This window comes from Bison bison, unplaced genomic scaffold (genome assembly GCF_000754665.1).
Source record: "Bison bison bison isolate TAMUID 2011002044 unplaced genomic scaffold, Bison_UMD1.0 scf7180017862278, whole genome shotgun sequence".
NCBI lineage: Eukaryota > Metazoa > Chordata > Mammalia > Artiodactyla > Bovidae > Bison > Bison bison.
The window spans coordinates 241,398-265,204 of record NW_011492850.1 but is presented as its reverse complement, the minus strand read 5'-3'; the positions used below and the strand labels follow the sequence as shown (position 1 = coordinate 265,204).

The window sequence follows — 23,807 nt, the reverse complement described above, 5'->3', positions numbered from 1 at the left end:
TAGATATAAGAAAATGGTGATTTAAATCTCGGTAGCAGCAGTGGAGCTGATAAGAAGTGAACAGACAGGGTTCTTCAGGAGTCTCCTGAAAGTGGCAGCCTTCCTCATGATGAAACTTGAAGGAGAATGTAGGTCTGGGACTTCTGGCAGACACCTTGCTAAACTTTTCAGACACTGAGAAGAAAGCTAGCACAGAAAGCAATTGAGAGGAGGGGAGGGAAAACCCCTTATTGGAGTCTCTGTATTAAGCTGTATTTGAAACCTCTGGTCGAGGTTTTTGCCAAACCTCAGTTGAAGTTTCCCACCCCCCATCAGCATGAGGGTGGTGGTGGTTAGGTGAGGGGACAAAAGGATGGTGGTCATGCCCTCGGAGGAGACGCTTTGTTGTTGTTCAGTTGCTCAGTCGTATCCGACTCTTTGCTACCGCGTGGACTGCAGCACCCCAGGCTCCCCCATCCATCACCATCTCCTGGAGCTTGCTCAAACTCATGTCCATTGAGTTGGTGATGCCATCCAACTATCTCATCCTCTGTTGTCCCTTTCTCTTCCTGTCTTCAATCTTTCCCAGCATCAGGGTCTTTTCTAATGAGTCAGCTCTTTGCAGCAGGTGGCCAGAGTATTGGAGCTTCAGCTTCAGCATCAGTTCTTCGTGATGCTTCATAAATATTCTGGATTGATTTCCATTAGGATTGACTGGTTTGATCTCCTTGCATTCCAAGGGACTCTCAAGGGTCTTCTCCAACACCACAGTTCAAAAGCATCAATTCTTTGATGCTCAGCTTTCTTTAAAGTCAACTCTCACATCCATACATGACTACTGGGAAAACCATAGTTTTGACTATACAGACCTTTGTCAACAAAGTAATGTCTCTGCTTTTTAATATGTTGTCTAGGTTTGTCATAGCTTTTCTTCCAAGGAGTAAGAGTCTTTTAATTTCACGGCTGCAGTCACCATCTGCAGTGATTTTGGAGCCGAAGAAAATACCTTGTATAATATTAAAAAATCCCTTCCCAGAAGGTTGCATATGTTAACCAGTTCTTGGTGGAAGGGTGTAGCAGGCAGGGAAATGGTTGCCTCAGGATACTACAACCTCTTCTAGTTACTTGCTCTCTCAGTCTTGTTTGCCAGAGCAACCTCATAAGTATAGGGTTTGTACTTGATCTCAAATGGGTTCCAAACAGCATCCTGTGATTTAGATGTTTGATCACTGATGTCTATGGCAGCAGCATTATCATTGTTTCATTACTACATGTGTAATTTTGTTATTAATAATATTTGTTGGGTACTGGCTACGTACCAGCATTATACATATCTTAAGCAACATATAATCATAATCTCATTTAATCCTCACTACAATTCTGTGAGAAAGATGCTATTATTATCCCTGCTCTTTTTTAGAAAGGTTAAATATTTGACAAGATCACACAGTTAAAAAATGGTAGTGGTGGTGCTCAATTGGCAGGTGCTAAATTTTTTTTTGTTCATCTTGTATGCTTTAAAATCTCCTTCCTTTTAATGATCCTTGATCTGCTTTTCCTTAAAAAAAAAAATCAACGCAAACAAAAGCAACAGAAAGCCTTTGGTAGAGCTTAGACAAACATGGTTCCGTCTCCAAATTAGCATAACAAGTGTGAAGTGTCATCTGTTTTAAAATAATAACCTGCATTACTAAAATCTGACCTTGCAAGGATTTGCTTTCAGTTCAAATGGCAAAATGCTTGCAGGTCAACACAGAGAAACGAATGACCTGTTTACAACAAAACACCATACCTAGACATGAGCTAGAGTCTATCAAAAAGCATCAGATAGCTTCATATTCAGGTTAATAAAATTGGGTGAATTGCACATTTCAAAAGAGAATCTGGGACACTGGGCAAATAACAAAGACTTCGAGCAAACTGGGCTCACTGCCCAGAGCAGTGGGCACATGTGTTCACATAATGGGGGGCTTTTGTCCACCGTGTGTGTGCTCATGCACACCCACATTCAATCATGCAACATTTGCTCAGAGAAAGTAGAGCCAATAACAGAAATGCTAACATGAACAAGTGACCTCAGTGTACAGACAGAAGCAGTGCCATATTTTGGCATCCTTTTAGTCTCCACAGTATTCCAATCCACACCTTTTTGCCTCATTGCTGTGTAAATCTTGACTTTGAAATCACTAACTAAATATTGAATATAAAATGTACAGATTTATTGTTGTCTCAATAAGAAGAGTTGTCACATATTTTCTAAAAGAAGAAAAGAGTCTGCTTAGACAGTGTATTCTATAGAATACACAAAATATATGATCCTACAAAAGAACTACTTACCATTTCCTTCATTTTCGCCATAAATCTCCTTTCCAGTTGTATAGCCTTAAATAAGGGCTCTAAATTCTTTGTCCTTCCTCACTGTAAGAAGAATAATAGCTTCTTTGTGAATGAAAGGGCTGGATCTCTAACTCTGCAGCATGACCTAGGATTGAGGGAAGGTTCAGGACTATGTGTATCAGTTACGTATTGATGCATAGACAACCACTCCAAAACTTAGGATCTGTGATGGTTAATTTTATGTGTCAACTTGACTGGATCACAAGGTGCCCAGATGTTGGGCTAAACATTATTTCTGGGTGAGTCTGTGAGGGTGTTTTTGGATATAATCGGTATTTGAAATCAGTAGACTGAGTAAAGCAGATTGCCTCCCCCACAATGTGGGTGGGCACCATCCCATCCACTGAGAACCTAAACAGAACAAAAAGATGGAGGAAGGGGGAATTTTCTCTCTCTCTCTCTCTCTGCCTGACTACTGAGCAGAGTCCCTAGGCCTGGGACTTACACAGTGGGCCCTCTAACTCTCAGAACACCACTATCAGATTTCTTGGGTTTCCAGCTTCCAGACAGCAGATACTGGGATTTCTCAGCCTCTGTAATAATGTGAGCCAAACATTTATAAGAAATCTCTTTATAATACCAAGAGTGTGATTACCAAGGATTATTGGGGGCCCTCTTGGAGATTGCCTACCACAGTCTGCATCTCTTACCTGAACTTCTGGAAATTGGAGGAACAACAGGGTTTATACCTTCCATTCCTTCTTTCTGGAATGAGACTGTTACAAATGAAGCACAAAAAAGTCAAGGAGAAGTGTAGCCAGAGTTGAGGCTGAAGACTATACCAAGCTATGTATGTCATGTTAAAGATTTTTGACTGTATCCTCAGAACAAGAAAAACCTCGGACTTGGCTCACACAGTCAGCTCTCCCAGCACCCCTGGCAGATATTGCTGGCAATGACTGGTTCTGTCTCTGCCTTCCCTAAAAGAAAATCAGACACAGAGTCTGGCCCTAGGTGAAGGGACTGTTGAGAACCTGATAAATGGTTCACTTCTCCAGGCTGTTTCAGAGCTAGGCAGGCTGTATGAAGGACATGTACATGCCTGGTGCCGACAGAAGGCCTAGAAGGAAACATAAATTTTGAAGCAGGTCAGGTGTAAGATCACTCATAGGGGAATGTTGGTGACTGTGAAAACCTGGACCTTTTATGTCCCAGCTAATGGCCCACAAGGGATTAATACATTGTAAGGCTGATTCTGTAAGATAGGTTCTGCCAGCAGGGGGCGCCTGCAGGTGCTTTACACTGTTGCTCCATCAGGTCTGGTACTCATGGGTGAGCAGCTCTTGCCAAAGGAGTTGTTGAATCACAAAGTTGTGTCCGAGTCTTTGTAATTGAATGGATTGCAGAACGCCGGTCTTCCCTGTCCTTCACTATCCTCCAGAGTTTGATGAAGTGTCCTAAAGCAGCTGGAATTCACTGTAGCCTTTATGAGGATGTCACATGGCTACTTTGATTTCCGGAGCCAACAGCACTTCATGTGACAGGAAGACTAAAGGTGAGGCAGGTTTGGCTTCTGAGTTGAGTGGACAGGTACCTCAAACTGAGGCCTGGCGCTCAAGGTTTTCTAAAAGCATAGGTTCTTGAAAATTCCATTCTGGTTAAATTAGCAGCAACTAATGAGGTAAACTGTTCTTTTTTTCCCCTCTTCCAACAGCTCCCTTTCTCATCTGTTCTGCCATTTCCCTGATGCCCTATAAAACAGAAAAGTTCCATTGAGCCTTGAAATTATTTGGCAAGGTGGTTGCAAGAGCTGGCCTTGGCTCATATAATCGCTTTTGCCCTGTGGTGTCTTAGAGGTCCCACCCGATGTCTGGCAGTTCATTAATGCACAGAGAGATACTGCCAACAGGGTCAGCAGAACACAGCACTAGAGAGTATAAGTTTAGCTCTTGTCACACCATCTGGGATGAACCACAGGGAACCAAGTGAAGCACTCACTCCCAGGATCATGCAAATGTGGGAGTAGATCCTGTCTTTATTTAAGATTTTGACATCTTATTCATTATGGATTTTTTGTGATAATTTGGTTTTTTAAAATATTGTCCTTAAATATTGCATTTGTCGTGATTGCTGAGCTCTGGTCATCTTTTAAAATTTGCACCACAGGTGAGTACCCCTCCCCTCACCTTAAGTCCAGCCCTGAATACCTTCACAGTTTTAAATCAAAAGCTTGAACCAGTTAATCAGTCCATCAGCACCAGGACCTTCTGGCCTTGATTTCTCCCTTCCCCTAAGTCTTGAGAACACAATGAAGCCAACAAATAGAGAATACAATAATTCTTTTCTTTGTATCACAACTTTTGATTTAGAGTCCGCTAGCAATTTAGGTCACTGGTTCATTTCCAGCTAGAAGGACTTGGTGTGATCTTTGCTTCCCTCGTGGCTCAGATAGTAAAGAATATGCCTGCAATGTAGGAGACCCAGCTTCAATCCCTGGGTTGGGGAGATCCTCTGGTGAAAAGAATGGCTGCCTACTCCAGTATTCTTGCCTGGAGAATTCCATGGACAGGAGTGGGCTACAGTCCATGGGGTCACAAAGACTCAGACACAACTGAGTGCCTAACACACAGTATTTCTATACCTAATGGTATATCACAGGCCTAGCCTAAAAAATGGGAAATACTTTTGTTATTTAAAGATTATTTTCATTGAAAGGAATAATAGTGGTTAGTATTGAGTGTGCTTCTTGTTTTACTAAACTGATATGATCTAGAATGCAATTAACTTAAAAAATTTTTTGTATTGGGGTACAGCCATTTAACAAACAATGTTGTGATAGTTTCGAGTGAACAGCGAAGGGACTCAGCTATATATATAAGTGTATCCATTCCCCCTCAGGCTCCCTCCCATCCAGGCTGCCACAGAGCATTAAGCAAAGTTCCATGTGCTGTACAGTAGGTCCTTGTTGGTCATCCATTTACAATATAGCAGTGTGTGCATGTCCATTCCAAACTCCCAAACTGTCTCTTTCCCTAGTCCTCACACCCCCAACCATAAGTTCCTTCTGTACGTCTGTGCATCTGTTTCTGTTTTGTTAAGTAAGTTCATTTGTGTTACTTCTTTTTAGAGTCCACATATGAAGGATGTCATACGATATTTCTTCTTGTCTCTGACATACTTCACTCAGTAAGACACTGTCTCGGTCCATCCGTGTGGCAGAGAGTGGTTTTATTTCATTCTTTCTAAGGACTGAATAATATTCCACTGTCTGTATGTACCACATCTTCTTTATGCATTCTTCTGTCAATGGACATTTAGGTTGCTTCTCAGTTATTGTAAACAACGCTGCAATGAACATTGGGGTACATGGATCCTTTCAGATTATGCTTTTCTCTGGATATATGCCCAGGAATGGGATTGCAGGGTCATATGATAGCTCTATTTTTAGTTTTTAAGAAACCTTCATACTGTTCTCCATAGTGGCCATACCAATTTACGTTCCCACCAACAGGGTAGGAGGGTTCCCTTCTTTCCACACTCTCTCCAGCATTTATTATTTGTGAATTTTTTGGATGATAGCCATTTGGCAGGTGTGATATCTCATTGTAGTTTTGATTTACATTTCTCTAATAATTTGTGGTGTTGAGCATCTTTTCATGTGCCTAATGGTCATCTGTATGTCTTCCTTGGAGCAATGTCTATTTTGATCTTCTGCCCATTTTTTGATTGGGTTGTTTGTTTCGATGCTGTTAAGTGTCATGAGCTGTTTGAAAATTGTGGAGACTAATCCCTTGTTGGTCACATCGTTTGCAAATATTTTTTCCCAGTCTGTGGGTTGTCTTTTCATTTTTATTGTTTCCTTTGCTATGCAAAAGCTTATGGGTTTAAGTGTTGTTTAGTTTTGCTTTTATTTCCTAGAATGGGATTAACTTTTACAGCCACTCTACTTATTTGAACTTTGTAAGGATGAAGGACTGTGGAGGTATGCTCATTTTATGTCTAGGATTGCCAGATATTTGATGTTGAACTTCACAGCTCAGTATCTTGGCTTCTTAAATGCTAAGATGAAAATTAAAACAAAAGTGCATACACAAATGAGGGATTTTTCTCATTAAAATTTTTTTCTTGATTGTATGAGGCTTTCTGAGGCTTTATCTCAATATTTTTGAACCCTTGCCAGCTGGAAGAAAGGACAAACAGCTGGTCTAAATTGCCAAGAAATTGACTTCCGTAGTTCTAAGTGTAGAAGAGGGAATTTGTCTTTGTTGTATATTTCGCCTTTGTCCTGGGAGTGATGTTTTGATGAGTCCTCTTGGTTGTGCAAATTTGAACCAAATAGCTATCAGGGAGAGCTCCTGATTTTAATTAAGTAACTCAAGGCAAATATGTCAATCAGATTCTGTTTAATGGTGACAAAAGTTGACCTGGGAGAGGTGGAATATTCTTTTACATAGTAACAGCGATAATAAGTTTAGTTATTCTTAGGATATGCATGCAGAGAAGGCAACGGCGTCCCACTCCAGTACTCTTGCCTGGCAAATCCCATGGACGAAGGAGCCTGGTGGGCTGCAGTCCATGGGGTCGCTAAGATTCGGACACGACTAAGCGACTTCACTTTCACTTTTCACTTTCATGCATTGGAGAAGGAAATGGCAACCCACTCCAGTGTTCTTGGCTGGAGAATCCCAGGGACGGGGGAGCCTGCTGGGCTGCCGTCTATGGGGTCGCACAGAGTCGGACACGACTGAAGCGACTTAGCAGCAGCAGCAGCAGCAGCAGGATATACATGACTTCCCAGGTGGCTCAGTGGCAAAAGAATCCACCTGCCAAGCAGGAGACACAGGTTCAATGCCTGCGTCAAGAAGATCCCCTGGAAATGGAAATGGCAACCTACTCCAATATTCTTGCCTGGGAAATCCCATGGACAGAGGGGCCTGGTGGGCCACAGCCCATGGGGTTGCAGAGGTGGAATGGGACTGAGCAATTAAACAGCAGCAATACGAGATACACGCTGAAATATTAGGGATGAAGAGTCTGCATCTTTCATATGTCTCATCAGTAACTGTGTTGCAGGGGAGAGAGAGAAAAACAAATGTGGTAAATGTTAACAATTGGTGAATCTGGTGAAGGATTTATATCACTTCATTGTACTATTTTTGCAACTTTGCCATATGTTCAAGTTTTTAAAAAATTTTCTCAAAATGGAAAGTTTTAAAAACTGATTCATGTTGTAGATAAATGTTTATACACATATATGAAAATGTATATATACATATATATGAAACATAACAGGGCTTCCTTGGTGGTTCAGATGGTAAAGAATTTGTCCCCTGGAAAAGGGAATGGCTATCCACTCCAGTATTCTTGCCTGGAGAATTCCATGGATAGAGGAGCCTGGCAGGCTATAGTCCATAGGGTCGCAAAGAGTTGGACACGACTGAGCTACTAACACTAATACTTAGCTGTAGTAGCAACATGAAACATAGGCTTCCCAAGTGGCTCAGTGGGTAAAGAATCCGCCTGCAATCTGGGAGACCCAGGAGACACGGGTTTGATTCCTGAGTTGTCAAAATCCCTTGGAGGAGGCATGGCAACATACTCCAGTGTTCTTGCCTGAAGAATCCCATGGATGAGGAGCAGGCTACAGTCCATAGGGTTGCAAAGAGTTGGACACGATTGAAATGCCATATGTTTAAAATTTTTAAAAATTTTCTCAAAATAGAAAGTTTTAAAAGCTGATTCATGTTGTAGATAAATATGTATACACATATATGAAAATATATATATATGTGTGTGTGAAACATAACATATATGTTTGTTATATATGTTATGGGATTGTTAGTGTCTGCCAGAATTTTAAAGCCAGAGAAATCCACCTTGGTCACTTGGGGGACAAGCTAGTAGATGGCGTGATATGAGAAACAAGAACAGGGACCATAGCTGTTTGGCGGCCTTGTCCTTAGCAATATGCTTTCTAATTCAGAATCCAATCTGAGCTCTAAACCAGAATCATCACTGCCTTTAGTTATAACCTCCATGGATTTTTTAAGCAGCCTAGGTTGCCTGATACATGCTCCTTGGCCTTGGACTGGAGCTCCTTGTCCCATCCTGGTAAATGATCAGGTTTTAGTGATGGTGCAGTTGTCATGAATGCCTTGAAAACTATTTGATTAATTTATTCCTCTATTGTTTCTGGTTCCAGAAATTTATTAACTCTCACATCAGTCCCTTCCATTTTTAAGGCCCAATATCTACGTTCAAAGCAAAGCAAAGTACCCAGTTAATTCCTACAAGTCTTTCTTCAGTGTTCCAACCCCCTTTTTCCTAGAAATTTATGTACCACATTTCTTGTATGATTCCCCTTCCTCCAACATGGGATACACATAAATAGTGGGTGTTGAAAGGATAAGGGGGATTGTATAATTAAATTACCACCAGCTGTCTGAAGGCTTGGTCATACTTTCTTTCCTTGAGGTTTTTGTTACAGCTGACAGACAAAGCTAACTAGTGAAGTGTGAATAAACACACACACACACACACACACACACACACACGGAGTCCTCAAGACAAGGGAAGAAGGTCTGAGATAAAGGGAGGAATGTAAGACAGAGGAAATAACCACTTTTGTCCTTAGAACTCCAACCAGGAAGTGAGGGAACCAGGTCTTTCAACTTCCTTGCCAGTGTCTTGGTCTCCTATGATGAATCAGAGAGCTGAGAAGTGGAAAATCTGGGTCACTGGCCTAGCCCTAGAGACCAATTTGGAGTAAGAACTGAAACTAAAATTCACAACTTTATACAGGGTTGGAATCCTGCCCAGTATGCAAACATTAATAAAAGAATAGCTATGATTTATTGAATGCTTAAAATGTGCTGTACAATGAATTATACACTTTTCATGTGTTATTTCATTTTGTTCTCACCATTACCCTACTAGGTAGTCATATTATCATTAACCTTAGTCTACAAATGAGGAAATCAAAGCACACAGTTTAAGTAACTTGTCAGCATCACAAAGCTGGAAATCGATGGGGCTGATAAGAGCCCAAGTCTGCCTTAGCCAGTGATGTCAGCACCACTGCACAGCTCTTCCAAATGAGTGGGACCCTAGGCAGTCATTCTTGGGCTTCCCTTATGGCTCAGCTGGTAAAGAATCTGCCTGCAATGTGGGAGACCTGGGTTCGATCCCTGAGTTGGGAAGAGCCCCTGGAGAAGGGAAAGGCTACTCACTCCAGTATTCTGGCCTGGAGAATTCCATGGACTGTATAGTCCATGGGGTTGCAAAGAGTCAGACACAACTAAGCGACTTTCACTTTCACTAGGCAGTCATTCAGAGGAGACTGGGGACGTTTCTCCTTCTACTAGTGAAACTTTGAATTTTTTAAGTAAATAAAAAGGCATTTTAAAGTAATGCCTTTTGTAATATATGACAAAGCTTTTTATTACTAGCATCCTTCAGGACCCTACTCAGGCACTACCTTTTTCATGAAACTTTCTCTAATCAGATTTAATTAATCAGTCACTCATTTGTGTTCTTCTTTGTACCTTTATCATAGCACTTACACAGTTTGATTTGTATTGTGATATGATGAATGCCTGCCTCACTTTCCACACTGCTGCTGCTGCTAAGTCGCTTCAGTTGTGTCCGACTCTGTGCGACCCCATAGATGGCAGCCCACCAGGCTCCACCGTCCCTGAGATTCTCCAGGCAAGAACACTGGAGTGGGTTGCCATTTCCTTCTCCAATGCACTAAAGTGAAAAGTGAAAGTGAAGCCGCTCAGTCGTGTTCGACTCTTAGTGACCCCATGGACTGTAGCCTAGCAGGCTCCTCCGTCCATGGAATTTTCCAGGCAAGAGTACTGGAGTGGGGTGCCATCGCCTTCTCCGCACTAGATTTTTAAAATTAATTTTTATTGGACTATAGTTACTTTACAATGTTGTCTTGGTTTATACTGTAAAGCAAAGTGAATCAGCTATGTGTGTATACATATTTCCCCTCCCTTTTAAGCTTCCTTCCCATTCAGGTCACCACAGGGCATTAAGTAGAGTTCCCTGTACTTTACAGTATGTTTGCATTAGTTATCTATTTTATACATATTATCAATAATGTACATGTGTCAACCCTAGTCTCCCAGTTCCTCCCACCACCACCCCCCGCTTCCCGCCTTGGTATCCATACATTTGTTCTCTATGTCTGTGTCTATATTTTTGCTTTGCAAATAGGATCATCTATACCAATGGCTCAGTGGGTAAAGAATCTGTGCTAATGCAGGAGATCAGGGTTCGATCCCTGGGTTGGGAAGATCCCTTGGAGTAAGAAATGGCAACCCACTCCAGTATTCTTGCCTGGAAAATTCCATGGACAGAGGAGCCTGGTGGGTTATAGTTTATGAGGTTGCAGAGTCAGACATGACTGAGCACACATACCATTTTTCTAAATTCCACTATATGCATTAATATATGATATTTGTTTTTCTCTTTCTGACTTACTTCACTCTGTATAACACTCTTTAGGTCCATCCACATCTTTACAAATGACCCAGTTTGTTCTTTTTTGTGGTTGAGTAATATTCCATTGTATAGATGTATCCGATCTTCTTTATCCATTCATCTGCTGATGGACTTTTAGGTTGCTTCCATGTCATGCCTATTGTAAATAGTGCTGCTATGAACATTGGGATGCACATGTCTTTTGTTCTGGGAATATGCCCAGTAGTCCTACACTAGATTTTAAACATGAAGTACACAGCCTAGCACATGCTCCTGTAGGCACTGAACTAATGTTGAACTGCATGAACTAAGGCAGCCAAATTGTCCTTGAGTTTTATTAACCAAATACATTTATTTGGTGTCATGAGCTTAGCTACCTTTGAACTCCCACTTTTTCATCTAGGAAATGAAATATTTTTTAAAGGCCCCTTCCTCATCACAAATATTTCTACTTATCTCAAGGGGTATCTCCCAATCTCTCATAAACTGCTCCTGGTTCTGCCCTCTTGCTCTGAGGCACAGCTGCCACTTTGCTTCCTATGTATGGTCCTAGGTCACACATCTCCTCCAGCCTCTGCCCCATTCCAGCTACTGGAGGGCAGATCTTTCAATTCGTGTACGCATAACCTTTTCTCTCCAGGTTACTTGCATGGCCCGGGGAAGCAGGCACATCCATCCAAGTCTCAATTCTGCCAATTAGTTTCCCCTGCTGCACTAATAATACAGATAACAGATTTGCATTTATGAACTCTGTTGGACAGTTTTCACCACATAAAGCTCCAGTTTTATTATATCTGGGAACCTGTTTTTCTTACTAGCCCATCATTCAGTTTCTTTAAGGCTTCATTTCCTCACTTATAAAAGAAGGTTGCTTTACTGGGACGTCAATACTGCTTGGTTTCTTTTCCTTGCACTTGTCACCATCTGGCATGTTGTAGTTATTTCTTGTTTATTGTCTGCCTATCCCATAGACTGTAAACTCCATGAAAACAGGGTCTTTGCTGGTTATTTTTTTTAACTGCTCTGTCTCTAATATATATTAATATAATAATTTTGCCTGACATGTAACAGTCCTCAGTATTTTTGAGTGAATGAATGAGATAATATATCAGAATTATTGTGTACATTTTAAGGGATTCTTCCAGTTGTCTACTTCTACATAATGATGTACTTCAAAACAGTGGCTCAACACTATTTTATTATATCTTGTGATTTTGTGGGTCAGGAATTTGGACAGGTCTCAGCTGAGCAATTTGTCTGCATCATGTGATATTCACTGGGTCACTCAGTAGTATTAAGCTGAAGGCTGCTCTGGAATTCCCAAAGCAACTACACTCACATCTGGCACAGAATCCACATGAGACCTAGTGCCTGCATGCAGACTGATGGGTAATATTTCACAAGGGTCTCAGGGCCTGTCCTCAGTGTCTCTCCAGAAAAGTAATCACACTTCTTTCATGGCAACTCAGAATATCAAGGGCTTCCCAGGTGGCGCTAGTGCCAAGGCAGGAGATGTAAGAGAGCAAGATTTGATCCCTGGGTTGGGAAGACCACCTACAGAAGGAAATGGCACCCCACTCCAGTATTCTTGCCTGGAGAATCCATGGACCGAGGAACCTAGTGGTCCACAGGGTCAAAAAGAGTCGGATACAACTGAAGCGACTTAGCACGCAGGTAGAAGCTGATGCAACCTCAGAATTTATGACCTCACACCACATTCTATGGGTCAAGAAAGTCACTAAACCCAAATCTCCCAAAGGAATTAGTGAAGAATTTTCAACCATCTTTAATTGACCATATTCTTCCACCTTTTGACCATAAGCTTTACTACACGCATTGCTCACTTCATCCCAAAGTCCTACAAGTTTCATAACTTTTCCTGTGGTGATTCGGAAGTCCAGAATCTCTTCATCTAAGTCAAGTTCAGGTGAAGAAGAGGCTTCTGGGTTACAGCTCCTTGAAGTCTGATTCCTCTTGATCTGAAGATTTCTTGGTGTCCTCTGGGCTTTTCATTCTGCTCTTTGAGTCATTCTTCCTTTTTCATAAGAAACAGTCCTTTTTTTGCAATTGAGTAACTTTTTTTTTCTAATTTTTTTTAAAACTTTTTATTTTGTATTGGAGTACAGTTGATTAACAATGTTGCATTAGTTTTAGGTGTTCCACAAGGTGATTCAGTTATATGTATTCCTGTATCTCCTCATTTTCAAATTCTTTTCCCATTTTTATAAAAATGCTCCAGAAAGTAAGCATAGAGGGAACATGCTGCTGCTGCTGCTAAGTTGCTTCAGTCGTGTCCGATGCTGTGCGACCCTGTAGATGGCAGCCCACCAGGCTCCTCTGTAGCTGGGATTCTCCAGGCAAGAATACTGGAGTGGGTTGCCATTTCCTTCTCCAATGCATGCATGCATGCTAAGTCACTTCAGTCGTGTCCAACTCTGTGCGACCCTATGGACAGCAGCCCTCCAGGCTCCTCTGTCCACAGGATTCTCCAGGCAAGAATACTGGAGTCGGTTGCCATTTCCTTCTCCCTACAGGGAACATACCTCAACATGATAAAGGCCATATATGACACACTTAGAGCTAACATCATACTCAGTGGTGAAAAGCTAAAAGCATTTCCTCTGAGATCAGGAACAAGACAAGGATGTCCACTCTGGCCCATTTTATGCAGTTGGGTAACTTAGCCTGCTTCCTCTCAGCAGCCAGTTGAAGGTCCAGAGGTATCTTTTCCTGCTGTATTGTCTTAATCCCTTTCAGTACATGCTGATACAATTGGCTTAAAAACTTTGAGGTCATCTTTTCTACTAATTTAAAATTAACTATTCTAGACAAAAGACACGCTGCTTTTTATTCTGAAACAGTCTTCTCTTCCTTGGGCTGCCTGAGAGGCTGCTATAGGATCAGTATCAGTATCAGTTCAGTCGCTCAGTCGGGTCTGACTCTGAGACCACATGGACTGCCGCACGGCAGGCTTTCCTGTCCATCACTAACTCCCGGAGCTTGCTCAAACTCATGTCCTCTGAGTCTGTAATGCCATCCAACCATCTCATTCTCTGTTGTCCCCTTCTCCTGCCTTCAATCTTTCTCAGCATCAGGGTCTTTTCTAATGAGCCACTTCTTCATGTCAGGCGGCCAAAGAATTGGAGTTTCAGCTTCAGCATCAGTCCTGCCAATGAATATTCAGGAATGATTTCCTTTAGGATGACTGGTATGATCTCCTTGCAGTCCAGGGGACTCTCAAGAGTCCTCTCCAACACCACAGTTCAAAAGCATTAATTCTTCGGCACTCAGCTTTCTTTATGGTCCAACTCTCACATCCATACATGACTACTGGAAAAACCATAGCTTTGACTAGACAGACTTTTGTTGGCAGAGTAATGTCTCTACTTTTTAATATGCTATCTAGGTTTGTCATAGCTTTTCTTCCAAGAAACAAGCATCTTTTAATTTCATGGCTGCAGTCACCATCTGCAGTGATTTTGGAGCCTAAGAAAATAAAGTCTCTCACTGTTTTCATTATTTCCCCATCTATTTACCATGAAGTGATGGGACGGGATGCCATAATCTTCATTTTTTGAATGTTGAGTTTTAAGCCAGCTTTTTCACTCTCCTCTTTCACTTTTATCAAGAGACTCTTTAGTGTCTGCCATAAGAGTGGTATCATCTGCATATCTGAGATTATTGATATTTCTCCCAGCAGTCTTGATTCCAGCTTGTGGTTCATCCAGCCTGGCATTTCACATGATGCATATAAGTTAAATAAGCAGGGTGACAATATATAGTCTTGACGTACTCCTTTCCCAATTTGGGACATGGTCCATTGTTCCATGTCTGGTTCTAACTGTTGCTTTTTGACCTGCATACAAATTTCTCAGGAGGCAAGAAAAGTGGTTTGGCATTTCCATCTCTTGAAGAATTTTCCAGTTTGTTGTGATCCACACAGTCAAAGGCTTTGGCATAGTCAATAAAGCAGAAGTAAATGTTTTTCTGGAATTCTCTTGCTTTTTCTGTGATCCAGCACATGTTGGCAATTTGATCTCTGGTTCCTCTACCTTTTCTAAATCTAGCTTGAACATCTGGAGGTTCTCGGTTCACATACTGTTGAAATCTTGCTTGGAGAATTCTGAGCATTACTTTGCTAGCATGTGAGATGAATGCAATTGTGCAGTAGTTTGAACATTCTTTGGCATTGCCTTTCTTTGGAATTGGAGTGAAAACTGACCTTTTCCAGTCCTGTGGCCACTGCTGAGTTTTCCAGATCTGCTGGCATACTGAGTGTAGCACTTTAAAGCATCTACTTTTAGGATTTGAAATAGCTCAACTAGAATTCCCATCACCTCCACTAGCTTGGTTTGCAGTGATGCTTCCTAAGGCGCATTTGACTTCACATTCCAGGATGTCTGGCTCTAGGTGAGTGATCACACCATGGTGGTTACCTTGATCACTAAAATCTTTTTGTATAATTCTTCTGTGTATTCTTGCCACTCTTCTTAATATCTTCTGCTTCTATGGTTAGTTCCATACCATTTCTGTCCTTTATCAAGCCCATCTTTGCATGAAATGTTCCCTTGGTATCTCTAATTTTCTTGAAGAGATCTCTAGTCTTTCCCATTCTATTGTTTTCCTCTATTTCTTTGCACTGATCACTGAAAAAGGCTTTCTTATCTCTCCTTGCTATTCTTTGGAACCCTGCATTCAGATGGGTATATCTTTCCTTTCCTCCTTTGCCTTTCACTTCTCTTCTTTTCTCAGTTACTTGGAAGGCCTCCTCAGACAATCGTTTTGCCTTTTTGCATTACTTTTTCTTGGGGATGGTCTTGATCACTGCCTCCTGTACAATATCACTATAGGATAATGTGCTATAGGATAATGGGCCCTAAACGTTTTAGAAGCTCTTTTGTCTAGTGGAAAGACACAAGCTTAAGCTTCATACAGGTCTTTTTGTTTGACTGAAATGGTGTATGAGGCACTATCTTAAATCTTCTTGAGGTCTTAACTATGTCGTGTGTCTAATACTTAAATCCTGGATTTGATTTTTTGTTTGTTCTTTTGCCCTGAAACTGCTTCCTGTTTTGAAAGCTTTTGCTGTCTGGAGAAAATGAAGAGGAGAGCAGTTTGACTTTTGACTAGCAAACCCTGACTATATTTCTTCTAAATTCTGCTTAAAAACTGAATGGTTCTTCTTTTTTTTTAAGCCCATCTTTTCTATCCATATTTTATCATATGTGATTAAAAGCAACCAGTTAGTATGTTTTCAATTCTGCCTAAAAATTTCCTCTGCCAGATCTTCCCATTCATTAGGTAACATTTTCTGTTTTCCACATTCCCATGGGTAATGGTGTTGCTAAATTTCTGCCAGTACATAACATAGGTTATTTTTTTTTCAGTCTCCAATAGTATTTTCTTCACTGTCCTTCACAGACTCTTCAGCAGTCTCCTCAGTGTCCTTCCAGCTTCATTAATAGGTCTTTACAGCTTCTGTGGCATCCAAGTCCCAAATATACTGCCACTGGTTTTAAGTTTTTGTTACAGTTATACCTGGGAGAAGGAAATGGCACCCCACTCCAGTGTTCTTGCCTGGAGAATCCCAGGGACAGAGGAGTATGGTGGGCTGCCATCTGTGGGGTCACACAGAGTTGGACACGACTAAAGCGACTTAGCAGCAGCAGCAGCATAGCTATGCCCCACTTAAAGGTACCAAATATGGTACCACTATCTAATGCTACTTAGGAAACTATTCCAAAACCTATGGCTCAACAAAAAACACTTTATTATGTCTCAGGGTTTTGCGTGTGTGCATGTTGAGTCGCTTCAATTATGTCCAGCTCTGTGACTCTATGGACTGTAGCCCGCCAGGCTCCTCTGTCCATGAGATTCTCCAGGCAAGAATATTAGAGTGGGTTGCCTTTTCCTACTCCAGGGGATCTTCCTGACCCAGGGATCGAACCCTCTTTCCTATGTCTCTTGCACTGGCAGTTGAGTTCTTTACCACTAGTGCCACCAGGGAAGCCCCATCTCATGGTTTTAGGGATCATTAATTCTAGCATGACTCAGCAGGGTAAATCTATTCTGTATAACCACAGCTGGAGTTGCTTGATTATTCCAGCTGGTGGCTGAACTGATCTGGAAGGTCCCAGACTGCTTTGCTCACATGCCAGATACCTTGATGGTTCTAGATGGTGGGCTCAACTAGGCCCCTCTCTTTGTCTCTTCACATAGTCTTGGGCCTTCTCCACATGGTTTCTCTAGCATGGGAGTTTCTTATCTGGCAGCTCAGGGCTTCAAAAGTAAGTGCCTTCAAAGTCTAGTATGAAACTGCAAGGCTTTTTTTGAATTAGCCCCAGAAGGCCTAGAACATCTTTTATATTATATTCTATAGTCAGTTAGATCTAAGATTAAAAAAAAAAGGCAAGAAGAATTAGATTCCATCTCTCAATGGAAGAAGAAGGAAAGAATTTGTGGTGGTCTTTGCCACAGACACTCTATCCTTGCCTGCAGAATGATTGCTTTCTGAGAAGGACATTTTTTTTAAATTAATTTTATTGGAGTATAGTTGCTTTGGAGAAGGAAATGGCAACCCACTCCAGTATTCTTGCCTGGAGAATCCCGTGGACAGAGGAGGCTGGTGGGCTGCTGTCCTTGGGGTCACACAGAGTCAGACATGACTGAAGCGACTTAGCCTGCATGCATGCATTGGAGAAGGAAATGGCAACCCACTCCAGTATTCTTGCCTGGAGAATCCCGTGGACAGAGGAACCTGGTGGGCTGCTGTCTATGGGGTCACACAGAGCTGGACACGACTGAAGCAACTTAGCAGCAGCAGCATAATTTCTTTATAACTACAGTTGTGTGAGTTTCTACTGTACAGCAGAATGAATCAGCCATATACATACATATATCCCTTCCCTTTTGGACATTTTAAATCCAAGGTTAGAGAGGTGGACATGGAGCCGTGAGGGACAAAGGAGACGTCTATTTATTAACTACATCAGCCGAGTCAACTGCAGTGGTCAGTGAAGTGACAGGTGTGGCAGACGTATCGTCCTCCTATCTAAGTCTCAGTGAATGTTAGGGGTCAAAATTAGGGAAACAGCGTACATGGTGAGAGGCTAAGCATGATGCTTTGGAGCTAAACTGGTTTCAAATCTTAGCTTTATATACTGAGACAATATTTACCTCCCTATGTCCTATATTAATTACTTACAAAACAAATAACTAGAGCTTACCTCATTACATTGTTGTGGGGATGAAAGGAGTCAGTACATATTATACCTTTAGAAGAGAATATGGCAAAAAACATATTAGACATGGTTATTTTATTGCCTTATAGTTCATGAAGCAATCCATCAAGGTGGGGAGAAGGAAGGGAAAGGAAATTAAAAAACTAAATAAATGGAAGGTAAACATACCATTGGAGTATTTGGAACTGATGATGAAGACAGGCTCAGTGGGTAAAGAATCTGCCTGCAGTGCAGAAACCACAGGAGACTTGGTTTTGATCCCTGGGTTTGGAAGATCCCCTGAAGTAGGAAATAGCAACCCAATCCAGTATTCCTGCCTGGAAAATTCCATGGACAGAGGAGCCTGGGAGGTTACAGTCCATGGGGTCGCAAAGAGTCAGACACAGCTGAGTACACACACGTGAAGACAGACACTTTCTATTTTTTGTCCATTATCATCAATTCAAATATTTCCTGAAGCACCATCAGTTGACCAGTTCAGAAGCAGTGTACTCAGGAAAGAATAATGTAACTGGTTTAATTTATCAATATTATCTATCCAGATTGAGTTCTAATCTAGAAAAATGAGAGAGATATGCAGGGAGGAAGATATGTGACTTTCTACCATAATGATCCATGGAATCTATAGTCTTCTGCCTATCTTATAATGAATTAAAAAATAAAATGAAATTCTTAAAAAAAGCTGTCAGGATAGGCCATGTTATTCTGTAGTAATAAATAACCCCTAGAATGTCCTTAGAGATCTGGTGGTTAAGAATCTTCCTTGCAATACAGGGGATGCAGGTTCCATTCTTAGTCAGGGAACTAAAATTCCACATCCTGGGGAGCAACTAAGCCCGTGCTGCAACTGCTGAAGCCCATGAAGCCTAGGGAGCCCACGTGCTGCAACTAAGACCTGGGGCAACCAAATAAATAAATAATTGATTAAAAAAACAATCTCAAAATCTCAGTAACTTAATACAGCAAAAGTGTATCTCTTGCTCATTCCACATGTTCAGTTTGGCCCAGCAGGAACACTGGACATTAGAGTCATTCAGAGACCCCAGCTGATAAAAGTTTCATCTTGATGAGCATTGTTCTACAAAGATCAGTACAACAGTGGAAATTGACAGTAACTGGTAGATTGTATTCTTGTTTCAGAATACTCACCCCTTCTGTACTCTGTGGGCAGAGTGCAATTTCCTGCATCATGACTCTGGACTTGGCCATGTGACTTACCTTGGAGAATTAAATATGGCAGAAGGGACAATGTATTTGTTCTGAGCAGAGACTTTAAGAGACATCACAGTCTCTGCCAACTCTCTTAACCCTCCTGTATACTACCATTAGAAGAATATTCCCCAGGTAGCCACTGCTTCTTCAGTAGGCATCCTGGAATGAGAGCTACATGGAGCAGAGTTGAATCCATGCCCAACCAGCCCATACCTGAACCACAGATCCTTGAGTGAAATTGGATGTTTGTTGTACAATGCTGAGATTTGGGAGCTCTTTGTTAAGCAGCATTGTTTCAGCACAAAGATGACTAATACAGTGATCAACACAGCAGGATTTCATGACTAGCTACTACAGATAATGGTTTGCAAGTAAACATATGAAATAGGAACTTGCTAGTATTCTAAGAAATATAAGGTAAAATGAGATGATATTAGTTATATACTATATAAATACAGATAGATATCTAAAAGGTCTTATAACTATTAAGTTATTACTTGAAAGTGAAAGTCGCTCTGTCAAGTCCAACTCTTTGTGACCCCATGGACTATACAGTGGACTATAATTCTCCAGGCCAGAAACTGGAGTGGGTAGTCTTTCCCTTCTCCAGGGGATCTTCCCAACCCAGGGATTGAACACAGGTCTCCTGCATTGCAGGTGGATTCTTTACCAGCTGAGCCACAAGGGAAGCCCAATAATACTGGAGTGGGTAGCCTATCCCTTCTCTAGCAGATCTTCCAGTCCCAGGAATTGAACCAGGATCTCCTGCAATGCAGGCGGATTCTTTACCGAGCTATCAGGGAAGCTCCTAGTTATTACTTATCTATTAGATAAGGGAAAAAATTAAAATGATAAATCCTAGTGCTCTTTAAACTGTGCAATATGATAAAATTAGAAGGTTCTTTTACTATACAATTTCTTTACCTTAAAAAGTTATACTAAGGAAGTAATTCAAAAGAATAAAATAATGAAGTAGGAAAAGTTCATTAAGGCATTGTTAATAAGAGTCTAATATTAGAAATAACATAACTATGCAGTAATAGAATATTATTAAGTAAACTATAGTTATATTGATATTATATAATCATTAGAATAATAAATATGAATATTCTGTAACAATATGGACAAATATCTAATAAATGAGAAAAGGGGGGATATAGCTAAGCTGTACATAATTGTAACTATACAAATGGTTATGTAATATTGAGTATATGGATAATAATGATAGGAAATATGGAGAAATTTAAACAGTTGTGCTGGAGAAGTGGATATATGGTTGAATATTTTCTTTTAAAACTTACGACAATACTTATGGCTGATTCATGTTGTAGTATGACAGAAATCAATGCAACATTGTAAAGCAATTATCATTCAATTAAAATAAAAATAAATAAAGTGAGAGGAAAAAATAAAATAAAAAGTTAGTTCTTTTAACAGTAAATTTAATTAAAAAAATTTCTTTTTTCAACAATATACTCTTGTAAGTGTAGGAGAGTCAACATTTGCATTAGATGACATATTTTTAAAAGATTGGAAAAAAGTTAAACAAACTTTAACATTGATTATCTCTTGGTATGATAGATGATTTAATTTCTATATACTTTACTGTATTTTTCAATTCTTTTACAATGAATGTTTTATGACCTTTGTAAAAGTTATTTTAAAAATGAGCATATATACCTATGACTGATTCATGTTGACATATGGCAGAAATCAACATAATATTGTAAAGCAATTATCCTCCAATTGTTTAGTCACTCAGTTGTGTCCGACTCTTTGTGATCCCATAGACTGTAACCCGCCAGGCTCCTCTGTCCATGGGGATTCTCCAGGCAAGAATATTGCCCTCCTCCAGAGGATCTTCCCAACCCAGGGATTGAACCCAGGTCTCCCCCATTGCAGGCAGATTCTTTACCACCTGAGCTTCTGGGGAAGCCCATCCTCTAATGAAAAATAAATAAATTTAAAAAAATAAAAATTTTAAAATGACTGAGCATATTTTCTAGCCTTGCGTCTGTGACACCCACAGTTTATCTAGCTAATGCTATAATTTCTTGAATATAGCACATGTCTGGCTGTAGACACAATTCCTCTCCAAACTCAGTAGCCCATAATTTGGTTTGAGACAAAACTAAATAAAGCACCAACTTCGGTATGGAAGATGGAACTCTAGCTCTCCCTGCCCACCTTTTTTTCTTTTTTGCCTTCAGAAGCATCAGGGGATTCTTTTTGAGAGAGGTGACCTGGTGAGCCTTGTCTCAGGTCAAACTGGACCTTAAAACATTTCCTGGAAACACTCAAAGCTCAGGAGCAGCATGGTCTTCAGTTCAGTTCAGTCACTCAGTCGTGTCTGACTCTTTGCGACCCCATGAATCGTAGCACGCCAGGCCTCCCTGTCCATCACCAACTCCCGGAGTTCACTCAAACTCACGTCCATCGAGTCGGTGATGCCATCCAGCCATCTCATCCTCTGTCGTCCCCTTCTCCTCCTGTCCCCAATCCCTCCCAGCATCAGAGTCTTTTCCAATGAGTCAACTCTTCGCATGAGGTGGCCAAAGTACTGGAGTTTCAGCTTTAGCATCATTCCTTCCAAAGAAATCCCAGCATGGTCTGAGGTACAAGCTATGTTGAGGTTGGTGGGCAGGTTTTTCAGATATTTCTTCTGAAATCTCAGATGTTACCCTGCCCTCCCAACCCTTAGTCTGTACTGATAATTAGGAGAATTAACTGATGAGGTGGGAGCAGGAATGATGGTTTGCCCCAAGAACACAGGCTCCCCAGAATCTCCCCAATACTCAGTCTCACCAATACTCATGCTTCCTAAGTTAAACTCTTAGGATACCTGAGAGGATTAATTTGTTCTAGAGAAGGTTTGTTGGTCTTTTCTTCAGTGGACATGTCTCAGGGGCCGCACCATATAGAAGACAGCCTGTATCAGAGCCTTACCAGAGACCTTGAGCCTCTTTGGTCTCAAATTTATCATCTGTGAAATGAATATAACTAAGTCAACCTTGCCACATGTGGGCACTATAAAGCTTTCTGCAAATTAAAAAAAGGTCAGTGGTAATGCTAATCACAGTGATTATGTCACTTAATAAAAAGGTTTTATTTTAGAGCTAAAAAGGAGCTTCGGGGCTGTACGCACTTTAATTATAGTATGTCTGATATGTCGAAACTCTGTTACTTAAATAGATGATACAGGGTCTCAGGCATTGGGATCGCCAAAGAGCCTTTTTCTATGATTTTAGAACAGTTAGAGGGAAGGTTTGGGTTCTGATGGCCACTGTCTTGGGCTTCCCTGGTGGCTCAGACAGCAAGGAATCTGTCTGCAATGCGGGATACCTGGGTTTGATCCCTGGCTTGGGAAGATCCCCTGGAGGAGGGCATGGCAACCCACTCCAGTGTTCTTGCCTGGAGAATCCCGTTGACAGAGGAGCCCGGCAGGCTGCAGTCCATGGGGTCGCAAAAAGTCAGACACGTTTGAGTGACTAAGCACGCATGAACGGCCACTGTCTTGAAGCTTTTCCGGGAAGTTCAGGGACCCACTGCCCTCTTGAAGCTAACAAAGCCCAGTAGCCTTTGTGCTTGGGAAATTGAAACCCAGGGAGATAGAATACCATAATATCAAGATGTCTGAGATGGAGGCAGCTAATAAGGCTGTAAGGTTTTGTAAGAATGCCTCCTTTCCCGAGTAAAGTTCCTGGTCCCCACATTAATGGTGACACTGACATATGAGATCTCTGGGAAAATAGCATCATGTCTTATAACCCTGTAAGGGCTGCATTTGCTTTCAGATTGCACCTAAAACGTTCCTAGACTCCAGCTCTGGCTGGGGGGTTACCTGTGGGTGGGGTAATGCAGGCACCCAAGAGGACTTCCTCTCCAGATTTTCCCATCAGTTGGTTGTTTTTCTCCAGAGCCCCTCGGTGGTTCAGGGAAGGGACAGAGGGCTTGGTGCGGAGTCCTCTAAGCCCTCTGCTCTTCTGCCAGCATCATCCAGGCAGGGAAGACGGAAGGGTGTGTTCAGGCCGCGGCGTGTAACCTGGGGCCGACTGGGCCCCAGCACACTGGCTGCGGGGAGCCCCGCCTCCCCTCGCGGTTGACAGCTCAGCTGGTGTCGAGCAACTCGTGCCAGCCAGTGGTGTCTCAGCCTGGAGTGTGTGCGCGCACCGCCGCGCTGCCCCTGGCCCCAGCTCCCCAAACAGCTCTGGGCGCCACTCGGCTCCTGTCGGCTTCCTACTGAGAACAGTCCCTCCCTTGTGCCCTAGCACGGTTAGCTAGAGGTTTGGCCACGTCAAATCGGGTTTTCTGAAGAAGCACGGAGCAGAGCTCTCTCTTCGCCGACACAGAAAGAGGGAGCTGGGGACGACAAGGTTCTTTGCGCTGGAGATTCGAGGGCCAGGCTTCTCATTTTCCCAGGCTGCTTCCACTCCCGGGTGAGGAGCGCCCCGCGAGTAAGGACAGCGCCTGGAAAATGGAGCAGGCGTGGACACGGTAGGTGAGCTGCGTCTTTCCCGCCGCTCTCTGGCTTTGGTGTCTTTCCACCCC

General features: G+C 41.8%; 1 protein-coding gene across 2 annotated transcripts in view; it reads left to right on the top strand.

Moving 5' to 3' along the window:
- Window positions 1-23,807, top strand: part of PDE4DIP (phosphodiesterase 4D interacting protein) — a 239,510-nt gene that overhangs the window by 10,854 nt on the left and 204,849 nt on the right. The window contains exon 1 of one of the 2 annotated variants that reach the window (XM_010832825.1): window positions 23,425-23,753. The exons of the other annotated variant lie outside the window; for it this stretch is intronic. Coding sequence (XP_010831127.1) covers window positions 23,734-23,753 — 20 coding nt within the window. The 5' untranslated portion in view covers window positions 23,425-23,733. Of the gene's footprint in view, window positions 1-23,424; window positions 23,754-23,807 lie in introns of those variants that run through there. 2 annotated transcript variants of the gene reach the window in all.